Here is a 12,350-nt window from a genome sequence, read left to right on the forward strand (position 1 = left end):
AAGTAATTTGACCCAAAACACCTTTTATATTTGCTATTTTTAAAATTTATCTAAAAGTTGAAGGTATTTCTGTCATAACTATAAACAAAATTATCATGTGTTTTAACATATTCTTGGTGACTCTACATGCCTTTTGTGCCCTGGAAATTTGAAGGTTAGTCAAAACTGTCAAAATTTAGACTATAAAAAAAAGAAAGATAAAACTAGTTTTAGTATCAGCTTTAAAATTTCCTAGAGATTTTGGTAAGAAATAGAAGTCCACATTACAAGCATTGATGAAACTTGGAAGAATATTTCAGTAAAATGTAAGACTTCATGTCTAAACCCATTGGGTACAAATGATTGCTAAAGGGGATGCTCTGTGATCTGCTGTAAGGCTCCCAGTGTACACTCAGCACTTAATGTCTGCCCACCTGCTCTGAGAAAATCAGCCCTCAACCACTGGGCTTTGTAGTGCTAAGCTCTGGTCATACGTTCTCATACTTCAAATCACAATGAGAAGTTTCCTCTTGGATATTAGGGAATCCCCTTAAAGACTCAAATCTACTTTGTAGTTTTGTCAAAGACAAACAGCCTCTAAGCAGCCCTGCCCACCCCCTCTCACCCAGACCTACAGCTTTTTAGTGTTTTATTTTTTTAATTTGAATAATCATATGCATAGTTGCTTAAATCACAGTTACATCACTTCAACACAAACCAGCACACCCTGGTGTTGCCAAGGTATTGGCTAAAATTTATTCTTAATTGGATGTCTAAAGTATTTGGTCCGTTGTTAAAGTTGGTGTAGTCAGTTATTGACATGTCATAAGAAAGCCTGAAACTTCACCACTTTTACAAAATATAAGGTTTTTTTTTTAACCCTTTTAAGCTAAGCATCAAAAAATAATATGATGCTGGTGTACTTGTACATAAAAACAAAATTATGACTGAGTAAGAAGAGATTTAATATATGAAAATGTCAAAACTGTCAAACAGTATTAGGCCTAAATATGACAGAGTACCCCTTGACGTCATGCTGGCAGTTTACATGTCCTGGGGCAGAACTCAGCAAGCCCTGTGGTTTCAGATGTTAATATTCGACTTCTGGGTGTAAGCAAACATCTCATTTAACCTCACTGTGCTCAGCTTTGAAAAGAACAAACATTTATACCTCTGCACATGTGGATAGATTTAAGGGTCCTATTTTTAAAAAACTAAACTAATTTTGAAAGTTGTTTAACTTCTCTTGATGTCTTGGTAAAAGTGACCATACAAAATCACTTGAATGTATTTGATTTTGTCATAACATCTATTAAGTGTATGTTTCCCTTTAAAAAAATAAAATAAAATTATGTTCTTGTTGTTGCCAAGAGCCTCTGCACATAGAACCACATTACTTTAACTTTATTAAGCTTGAGGTTACTGCTAATCCCACAGATGTGAGGAGAAAGACCACTAACCCAAATCATCATTGCCGAGTTATTTAAAGCAAGCTTTTTTTTTTTTTTTTTTTTAAATTTGTGAACATGGGCTGTCTCTCCCTAGAGGTGAGGTTCAAGAGATCAGCATTGGATATGGGTAAGATAAGGTCTTTTATAATCCAGGAGTAAGGGGTCTCCAAAGGGGGGATTTGGCAGGCAAATAGACAGAAAGCAGTTACTACAGAAGCAGGACATAAACCTAACAAGTTGGTCATAACAACCTCTTAAGGGTTGCAAGGTGGTCATGACAAGGTGGTTATAATAACTTCTTGAAACAAAAGCATGGTTGCTATTTCCTGGAACAGGCAATACAGAACCATTTGTAGTTATGGTTACAGGTGAGACATAGCCCAATCCTTGAGAAACAGATATTTGATCATAAACAGGAATGAACCTAGTTGGGCTTTATTATAAGATGGCTTTCAAGCCTAAATTAATGGGGGCAGGCTGGTTCATCAGTTACATCAACCAGCTTTAGGTTATTTCTCCCAATAATAAATGAAACATTGCAGAAATAAATATTGAAATAAATATATAAATGAAATATTGCAGACATGGCAATTCCCTGTAATTTGGTTGAATCCACTCATCTGATGATCTACAATTTTTCAATGTTTTTAATACTATTTTGGCCTGTTTCAGAGAGTTTGCTTTAACTAGATGTCCATTGGAAGCCCTTTTACAGGCTTAAATAAGCCATTCAGATTCTCCATCTTGAAGAGTTAAGCTAAGAATCTCAAACTGTGCTGTACAGTCCTAGTGTTGAAGACTAACTAGGCAGTAACATGTCTTGGTCTGTGTTTCAAGGGAGGTGAAAGGGATGTATGGGCAGGAAGAGAGATATAAGTCTTGGTTGGAGGTCAATTACAATAACCATATAGAGGCGCAGGGAGAAACCTGCTGTGGAAATAAATTGAAAAATAATGTAGTAATCAGAACAAACTGTTTGTGAAAACAGGCACCCTCAAAGACACGGGAGCCTAATCTGAGTGACTTCAGGAGCACAGCTGCCTTTATATAGAACTGTAGAAAGGTTCCTCTAAAGGTCATGATATGATGTTCAGCACGAAACTAAAAGCAGACACACTTCCCTTTGTGACTTCAGGACTTCCATTTATATTTTGTTAAGAAAGATGCAGGCATTAGTAAAGTTTTTAAAAACTAGTTATTTTCACTGTTAATATTTTGATGCATCCCCCATGTCTTTTTCCCGTGGTTAGAAAAAAAAAAAAAAGTGGTAGTTTTAAAATTCAAACTTTATCCTGAACTGACTGTCCTCAGTGACCAGATTGATGCCTGGCCCAATTGTTCTCAGAGAGGCATCACCCAGCAACTGATGAAGACAGATGCAGAGACCCATAGCCAAACATCTGGCGGAGTTCGGGAACCCTGCGGAGGAGCAGAAAGGAGTGTAGGAGCCAGAGGGGTCAAGGACAGCATGGGAAGGCTCACAGAATCAACTAACCTGGGCTCATAGGGGCTCACAGAGATTGAACTGACAATCAGGTAGCCTGCATGGGACTGACCTAGGCATTCTGCATATATGGGACGGTTGTGTAGCTTGGTCTTCCTATGGAATTCCTAACAGCAAGATCAGGAGCTGTCTCCTACTCTTTTTCTGGCTTTTCGGGCCCTGCTTCTCATTTTGGGTCTCCTTGCCCAGCCTTAGTACATGGGAAGGTGCTTAGTCTTACTGCAACTTGATATGCCATGTTTTATTGTTACTCATAGTAGACTTGCCTTTTTCTGTATGGTGGGAGAAGGAGGAAATGTGGGAAATGGACTGGGAGAGGAGGATGGGTGTGTGTGTGTGGCTGGGATGTAAAACAGATGAATAAAAAAAAATTTAATCTGGGTTAAGTTAAGCACATTTCTAAACGCAAGGCCTTTGAGCGCGAGACTTTTTGGAGAAGGGTCAGAGGAATCCTCGAACTTGTGCTCAGTGCTGAGAGGATCGATGTTCTGCAATTTACGGCTGAATGTAAACGAGAAATGTTTTCCTTTTGGGAATTTAACTGCTTTCATTAAATTGAAAGTGAAACAACTTTTTGTTTTACTTTAATGAGAAATAAACACAAGAGAGACCGTCAGGGTTAAGCCACTTTTCCCAGTCATTTCTGCACCCACACAACATAGGCGGGAAGGAATACTTGCACACGCAAGTATCCGCAGCCCGCCGCCGCCGCCCCGCCCTGTCCCGCCCTCGTGGGTGTCCCCTAATTCTCCGTCCTCCCTCTGCTGCACAGTTCCTGGGGAACTGTGTTCTGGCTACACCAGTCCGGCTGGCTTCCTTCCGCTCTCCATTGCCTTGGTCCAGCCATGGCTTCTGCGGTGGTACGGCTGCTGCAGCAGGGCCCTCGTTGCCTCCTGTCTCCGGCCGCCCCCACACTGCTCCCCCAGGTTCGGGGAATGAAGAAGGGGTTCCGTGCAGCCTTCCGCTCCTACAAGGAGCTGGAGCGGAAGCGCCTGCTGCGCTGCCCGCCGCCGCCCGTGCGACGGTAGGCGTCCGAGGAGGGTTGAGTGGCCAAGGTGGCGGTGAGGGCACCCGGATGCAGCTGCAGGCAGGCGGTGGGGTGGGACCTGGCGGCACGCGGCCTGGGGCAGAGGAAAAAGAAGACAGAGGCCGGGCTGGCCCCTGCAGAATCTCAGTAGCCCCAAATTGAGCAACGGGGCCTGCTAGAGAGCAACCACTTGGGGAATGGCCCAGTTTTATAATTGCCCAATCTCAGGCCTGAGATTCTTTGGGCACCTTTAAGAAGGATAACATCATTCCATGACATTGAGAACCAGGGCAGAAAAAAAATTCACTTCTGTGTATAACTGAACTACGTGTCCACTGTCCGGAGTAAGAGGGGAGAAGTTTAGTTTTTTTTTTTTTTTTTTTTTTTTTTTTTTTTGATCTAGTTAATCTTGTCTTTGGCAAAAAACAATCATACACCCCCCCCCCCCCCCCCCCCCGAGACAGGGTTTCTCTGTAGCTTTGGATCCTGTCCTGGACTAGCTCTGTAGACCAGGCTGGCCTCGAACTCACAAAGATCCACCTGCCTCTGCCTCCCCAGTGCTGGAATTACAGGCGTGCGCCACCACTGCCTGGCCAATCATACATTCTTAAGACGTGCATTATGCTTATATATGATGCACTTGCATTTTCTGTTTACTCTGTCTTTGTGAACAAAAATACCCGTAGATCTACTTCATTCTTAAAGTTCCACAGGCGTTTGACTTCCATTAGATTGTTAGCACACCCAAAGACGCGGGAACTATCTCTAGTTTTTTGTTTTTGTTTTTCTTAGAACTTATTCCTGATATGAAATTTGATTACTATTGTGGTCTTGCTCTCCAGGAGAATATTGATCCTGTTTACACTAATTCTAATTCTTGGAATTGTGTACGTATTTAAGGTGTCCATGCACACACCATTCCCTTGTGTCTGCTAGGCAAGCACTCTACTACTGAACTACAAAAGCCCCAAGGCTCGCCTATGGTTTAAGAAATTTTAACATACTTATAATACTGATACTAGCTTAAGTAGCTGGTAATAAGTAGACATTTCTGAAATTTAAATTAATAGGATATGAACTAAACATATTTTTAGTCTCTGGCCTGAACCTGTATAGTTATAATTTGTTCATACTTAGGTGGAAACCATAATTTCACTGTTAGAGCAGAAAGCAGGGATTTAGAAGCTAGAACAATAGCCTGATCTGATGTGAACAATCACTTCAATGTGGCAGTTAAGCCAAAGGGAAAATTAATCCTAACCATATATGTAGAATGTAACTAAGGATTGCCAGTATCCATGTACATTACTTTTTTGTATTTAAACTGTTAGAACCTGACATTCAAAGGAACAAACTTTATTTTGTCCCTTTACATAATAAAGCTAGAGCACAAGTGTACATGGTATGCTGTTGTTCTTACCGTCTCTCACTGTCTCTCCATCCTCAGGTCTGAGAAGCCAAACTGGGATTACCATGCGGAAATACAAGCCTTTGGGGCTCGGCTGCAAGAAACCTTTTCCTTGGACATTCTCAAAACTGCATTTGTCAATAGCTGCTACATCAAAAGTGAAGAAGCAAAACGTCAGAAACTTGGGATAGAGAAAGAAGCCGTTCTTCTGAATCTCAAGGACAATGAAGACCTTGCTGAACAAGGGCTTTCTTTTTCACAGACGTGCCTCACGCAGTCTCTTGCGGATGAGTTCCCAGACTTGCCCACTGAAGGCATTGAAGGTCTCGTTAGCTTTCTTACCGGTGAGGCAGTGGTCTGTCATGTGGCTAGTAACTTGGCTGTGGAGCAGTTGACCCTCAGCGCGGAATTCCCTGTCCCCCTGCCTGTATTGCGTCGGACTTTCTTTGCCGTGATTGGAGCCCTGCTGCAGAGCAGCGGACCTGAGAGGACTGCACTTTTCATCAGAGTGGGTATCACCAAGTGCCCTTGTTCAAACGCGCCCGACGTGGACAGAAGGAAACGTTTCTTTTTCTCATCTATTCCTTTGACATATCGTTATAGAACTGACTGTTTCTCCCCCAAACTGACCAAGACCCAAACTGTTTTGATGGTAGTTTTGCTGTGGCTATTTCAGTTTTCTTCTTTCCGGATACAATGGAAAACAGATACTAAATGCTGAGCTGTGAGTTCTGAAGGATTTAAATTGCTTTCAGCGTTTAGTTCAGTTTTTTGTTTGTTTTAAGGGGAAAAGGTTTATTTTAGCTTAGGGTCTAAGAAGGAATGCAGTCTGCCATGGTAGGAAGGTGTGGCCACGTGAGTGTGTCCTTAGGAGGTAGGAAGCCACATGTAGACACATGCTTGTCTTCTATGAATTTTGACAATTTGATTCTTGAATTGTAAAGTAGGAGTCTGCCTTCTGTATAATTTTGCTAGGTTATATTGCTTGACATTGTTTTCTTTGGTTTTGAAATTGAATTTTTTTTTTTTTAAAATTCAACTATGATTTTTTTTTTAAATTAAAACTACAGACAACAATCTATGGTCTAACTGGTAGAGTTTCCTTGCCTTGTATGTGTGAGCCCATGGTGGAGAAGCCCAAACCAGAATTCCAAAGCCAAAAACTGAAAATGCTCTATAATCTGAACTTTTGTAAGCAACACTTAGATACAAAAAGTTCTAAATTTTGGAGCATTTCAGATTTTCAGGCTAACTACTTAACATGTACATTTGCCACTCATTCCCATCAGTTTTTTTGGTAAAAATTGATTTGAATCTGGTTGTAATATTCTTTGTTCTAATTTAAATGTATAAACGGTCATTTTCTGCACAGGACTTTTTAATTACTCAAATGACGGGGAAAGAACTCTTTGAGATGTGGACCGTCGTAAATCCCATGGGACTACTGGTGGAGGAGCTGAAGAAGAGAAACATTCCAGCTCCCGAGTCTAGGCTCACCAGGGAGTCAGGAAGCACAACTGCTTTGCCTCTGTATTTTGTTGGCTTATACTGGTGAGTCAAAATTATTCTTCACTTCATAACTTTGATTGGAAGTCTTAAAGATAGACTTCCAGTTTTTTCTTTCTTTTTTTTTTTGGTTTTTTGAGACAGGGTTTCTCTGTGTAGTTTTGTGCCTTTCCTGGAGCTCACTTGGTAGCCCAGGCTGGCCTCGAACTCACAGAGATCCGCCTGGCTCTGCCTCCTGAGTGCTGGGATTAAAGGTGTACGCCACCACCACCCGGCTGACAACAGTTTTTCAATGTTCTTTTACCAGCAGCATTAAAATTGTATCTCTGAACCAGGCATGGTGGTGCATGCCTTTAATCCTAGCCTAGCATTCAGGAGGTTGAGGCAAGCAGATCTCCATGAGTTTGAGGCCAGACTAGTCTACATCCAGGCCAGCCAGAGCTACACAGACCTGGAGGGTGAGGGTGGGGTCATCTCTGATTATCTGGTTTTTTTGTTGTTGAAAGACAAGTTATCTGTGTTTTGCTAATAGTAACTTGTAAAGATTTTATGTGCATGAGTATTGGCCTGCATGTGTGTCTGTACCACACTCATGTGGAGACCAGGAGAAGGTGTCAGCTCTCCTGGAGCTGGAGTTACCGATGGTTGTGGGCTGCTGTGCTGGTGCTAGGGACCAAACCTGGGTTCTTGGCAAGAGCAGCCATGCTCTAACCACTGAGCCCTCCCTCCAGCTCCTGCTAAGTCACTCTTGGCCAGCTTATTGCTGTAGAATTTCATGGGGTATAAGCTAACCTCATAACTTCTATGTATATTTTTTTAAAAGTTTGATTTCTATCTTGTGGAGGCCCAGATTACTCAGGGTCCAAGAATCTGAGCTTGCTTTACCCAGCAGGGCTGCATAAGGGGATGACTTGACCACGGGCGTGGTTATCAGGCATTTGGAAGGGTCTGAACTTGGCTGTGCAGTGTGCTTTGATCTAGCAAGGGGGAGGTCTTTTGCCTCACCCCTTGGCATGTTACAAAAAGCCCTTTTGAAGAGGCAGAAGAGGCCATTGGGTATTGATCCAGGCCCTCCTGAAGCTATCTTGTGTTTCTGTCTTTCTGCCTGTCTGTCTTCTTGGCTAAGCCTATCATTCTATCTGATGTTTTCTAATCCCTCTCTCCTCCTCCTAAGAACCCTGGGAAAGGTGGGGAAGGTGGGAGCTGGACTCCCAGTCTCCCACACTATCTGTTAGAGCTTTTTCAACTTGCCTCAGCTTAGAAGAAAGCTGTCTATCAAAGTTTCAACCCATTTAGAGCCTTTTACTTTTGTTAGAAATGGACCTGCTGAAATTGATTTCAGGTTTTAAGATTAAAGTAGAGTAGAGGTGTAGCTCAGTGATAGAATTCTTGGCTAGGAGAGAGAGAGAAAGAGAGAGAAGCGATTAACTAGAGTGCTATGTATGAACATTGAGTATCTAAGATAACTAGATTAAAATTTTTACATTTTCCTAGCCTTTGAAGATTTTCTAATCTAAGGAACTTGCCATGTAGACCCAGCAGGTTCAGACTCAGAGCCCTGCCTGCCTTTGCTTCCCAAATGCTGGTACCCAAGGAATGCACCACCACAGCCAGCTCTAATCTTTGCTACGTTGTGCTTTGACTTGGAAACTATGGGCCTCGTGGGTTATTATATTCCTATGGAATGGAAGGCATGAGTGCCCCCGTGCACTGCTCTCCTGTCAGTCAGGCTCACTGTCTGCTCTCTTGCCAGTGATAAAAAGCTGCTCGCAGAAGGCCCCGGGGAGACGGTCCTCGTCGCAGAGGAGGAGGCTGCTCGAGTGGCCCTGAGGAGGCTCTACGGATTCACAGAGAACAGACGGCCCTGGGACTATTCCCAGCCCAAAGAGCGCGCGAAGTCAGAGAAAACCAGCATTGCCAGCTAGGTGGCAAGCCGGGGACTCCATCCCGTGTAGAGCAAGGCAGGGAGACAGCTGCTCCAGGATGAGCAGCTCAGATACAGGGAGGACGTGTCTTGTCTCCTCATTTTTCCTGCACTCCTGAAATTAAACAAGTGTTGATCAGGTGACAGGTATTTGCTTCATTTTTCTGTTGGTCTTAAATATTGGTTCATTGCTATGTGTATAATTTGTACATCTAGGTGCATTTTATTCCCCTCCAGCTTCCAGTCTACTCAAATATGTCATGTGTGAAGTTTGTTGTAATATGAATAAAAAGTTATTCTTTCAAGCCAGGTGGTGGTGGTGCACGCCTTTAATCCCAGCACTCGGGAGGCAGAGGCAGGTGGATCTCTGTGAGTTTGAGGCCAGCCTGGTCTACAAAGCGAGATCCAGAAAAGGCGCAAAGCTACACAGAGAAACCCTGCCTTGGGGGAAAAAAAAAAAGTTATTCTTTCAGATACATTTCCACTTCATACTGATGCAAGAAAGAGGCTGAAGAAACAGCGGTGGCTGTGAGTGTTGCAAGTTTGAGAGCAAAGCTCCAGGGTTGGGTCCCACTGTGGAGGCCAAGGGGCAGGACAAGGTCTAATTGCAGGGAGAGCGGGGCTGCTGAACAAGTACACATGGCAGTGGAGGAGGCCTCATCATCTCAGCTACTGAGCTGAGTTAAAACCCCAGGGACAGTTGGGAGTTCTCTGCCTATTGGTCCTTGATGCCTACATTTGGTTGTCAGATGCCAGGTCAGTGGGAGCCATGCAGCACTAAGGGTCTGCCACCTCTTAGCATCCAGGATCCAGGTGAGTTCTTTTGGGCTTGAAGCTGATTTTGGCCAATGTGAGCCCCAGGAAAGTAACAGAAGAGACCAGGGGTTTTGTTCACCCAGCACCCTCCTGGCCTAGGCATCATGGGCTGGCTGCCCCTACCAAAGGTTGTAAATCCTGCTGGCTGGCCTTTTTCCTTGGTCTAGTGTGTTAACGGTAGTTCAGGTTGCTGCTGGGCTGGGTATCTCCAGGTTCTTGGTGTTTGGCCAATAATGAAGTTTTATTTAAAACAATAGAAAAGCGTAAAATATCCTGCAGGGAGCAGCAGGCCACAAGAGGAAGATTCTCAGTAGCCATGATTATTGTTTGGGGCTTCCCCTTATGGGTTCCAAGAGAAGGAGGAGCGGAGTTCCTATGGGGTGTATTTGGGTGTATTGTATGGAGAGGGGTGTGTGCGCATAGTACATGTAGGTAAAGGAGGTAGACTGCCAAGTGCATTATGAGGAGAGGGAGTTGCTCATAGTCTACCCAAGTAGAATCAGGTTGGCTTTCTTGTCTCAAGTGTCCAGTAAGTTCTTAGGTCTGTTTTCCCTGATAAGATTTTAATATGCCAATGTGTCCCTATTGTCTTAATTCTCCCCCAATAAATTATGCAACAGTGAATTTCCTGCTTGCAGGAATAAGCAATTTGGTGCCAGACAGATGGTGCCATTCATGTGTTTGCACAAGTGCACAGTCATCCTCCGTCCTCAAAATGGAGTCAAAAGCTGGTTGTAAAGTTGACTCTCAGGACCTGGAGAGATGGCTCTGCAGTTCAGAGCACTCACTACTACTATTGTAGGTGTTGGGTTCCCAGCACCCATGTGCTGGCTAGCAACCTTCTATAACTTGAGGTGACTGATGCCCTCTTCTGGCCTCCATGAGCACTGCATGCATGTTGTGCACATACATGCTTATACACAAAGTTAAGTCTTTTAAAGTAATGGAGAATGGAGTCTCTGTACCAAACAATCTTTGGAACTTTCACCCAATGTGGGGTCATTTACAGCAGGATGCAGCTGATCTCAGCAGGAACGCAGCATCATCACCAGCTTCCAGGACTACCTCCTGTATCTCCAGCGACACGAATTTTGTGTGTGAAAAGCGTAGGTACAGAGGAGGGAAATACTAGTGAACTTTCCAGTGCCATAGGAAGGGGAAGAAGGTCAACGAGGGGCTTTGTTGGGCCCCACTGAAAGAAAGACACCCATTTCCACCTGAAATAGCACAGCTGTTCTAATAGCTTTAACTCCTTTTCTTTCTTTTTAATCTGCCCCATTACTTGATTTTTTTGGGGGGAGGGGTTAAAAAATAGAATCTGAGACATATCTCTGGTCTTGGGTGGAGACATGACTTTTTGCACTGCCCTAAAGGCCTTAAGGTTACTATGTAGTACAGAACTCTGAGGGCAAAGACACCATGTCTCCCCCTTAAGGGTTCATTTCAAAGGACCTGTTGATCATGTGAACTGGAAAACACACTTCAGGGAAACTGTTCCAGACACCAGAAAATACAGTAAATGGCAACTTAGACATGTAGGTCATCATACTGGTCTCATGAGCCAGTCACCTGAGAGTATTTTCCTCTACAGTAGCCCCATTGGTCACTGTACATTCTCACCTTTGACAGTGTTTCATGTTATTCTGTAAATAATCCCTGTCTATCTTCTACATGGAGCACCGTGTTTCTTCTGAATACATTTGACAGAGATCACATGGGTAGGAACGACTGCAAGCCAGGGCTGGATCACAGTACCATCTTGACCCTGATTCACACAGCCTCGAGTGTGTTTGTTTCTGGCCTCTACAGGGCTGCCCCCTTGAAGACAAGAGCCTGTGAGGAAATAGTCTACCCAGTGTTCATTCTGAAGCTGGAAAGAAACGTCTCTGAGATGAGAGACAATGTACTGTAAAGCCTTGGTCTGCGTAGAGCAAGGAGACAGTGGGGCAGGCAGCTGTTTCAAGTCACTGCCAGTGACACCTCAACCCACCTGGAAGAGGAAAGCCTCTTGTCCAGACTGGCCATTGAGGTGGGACTTGTGTCTTGTGTGAAAGATACAATGTTACAAGTAATAGAGACTGTTTCCAGAGGGTGCTTGAGAGGTATCTAGTCAGCTAAATCAGTTTTCATAAAATACTGATTTTTCTTTTGTTTGTTGAATCTCACTAGTGGCCAAGCTTGCCTGGACCTCTCATCTTTCTAGTTCACAACTTCTGTTTTGTTCTTCTGGTTGTTGTTGCTTTTTTTGTTGTTGTTTTTAGTTTTAGGGTTTTTTTGGGCTTTAACTTGAGTTTCAATGAAATGCAAAGATAACAGACCAAACCCAGTGCAGATGTCATTTGTGGTGTTATCCATGAGTCAGCTTCATATAAGCATCTCAATAAAACCATGGAGTCAGTTATGGCATGAAACACAAGACAACGAGCATGTCCAGCACCAGCCCAGCTTGTGTGAAATGCCAGACTCTTTTAGAATCTGTTGCAGGTTTCTTTAGGTAAGCATTCTTTTTATTCTTTGGTGAATCCACTGGCAAACTCAGTAATCCTTTTCTCTCAGCATTGTGTAGGAAATGCAGTTTCTGACTTCTCTTGCTCAGGCTGAGAACTCTCTGTGTTATCTACAGCAGTGCTACACTCATTCACCTTGCTTTTCTTTGAGAACAGGATGCTGGATGTCCCTGTTCACTTGGGCTGTCTCTAACTTCATCATGATTCCATGGCATGCTAAACAGCATG

At 43.5% G+C, this 12,350-nt stretch overlaps 1 protein-coding gene across 1 annotated transcript; it reads left to right on the forward strand.

Moving 5' to 3' along the window:
* The first annotated feature begins 3,745 nt into the window (after positions 1 to 3,745).
* Mrpl44 (mitochondrial ribosomal protein L44) lies at positions 3,746 to 9,104 on the forward strand. Its single transcript, XM_036173327.1, has 4 exons — positions 3,746 to 3,958; positions 5,409 to 5,877; positions 6,742 to 6,920; positions 8,629 to 9,104. Exons 1-4 carry the CDS (start codon positions 3,780 to 3,782, stop codon positions 8,798 to 8,800), a joined length of 999 nt encoding a protein of 332 aa, XP_036029220.1. The 5' UTR covers positions 3,746 to 3,779; the 3' UTR covers positions 8,801 to 9,104.
* Positions 9,105 to 12,350: the final 3,246 nt, after the last annotated feature.

The sequence above is a fragment of the Onychomys torridus genome, chromosome 23 (genome assembly GCF_903995425.1).
Source record: "Onychomys torridus chromosome 23, mOncTor1.1, whole genome shotgun sequence".
Taxonomy (NCBI): Eukaryota; Metazoa; Chordata; class Mammalia; order Rodentia; family Cricetidae; genus Onychomys; species Onychomys torridus.

What these genes read in the sequence shown, in the direction of transcription:
- Mrpl44 (XM_036173327.1), top strand. Translation starts at nt 3,780, where the DNA reads ATGGCTTCTGCGGTGGTACGGCTGCTGCAGCAGGGCCCTCGTTGCCTC. An exon ending in CCGCCGCCGCCCGTGCGACG is followed by an intron (nt 3,959 to 5,408) that starts GTAGGCGTCCGA and finishes CTCCATCCTCAG; the next exon opens with GTCTGAGAAGCCAAACTGGG. An exon ending in GGACTGCACTTTTCATCAGA is followed by an intron (nt 5,878 to 6,741) that starts GTGGGTATCACC and finishes TTTTCTGCACAG; the next exon opens with GACTTTTTAATTACTCAAAT.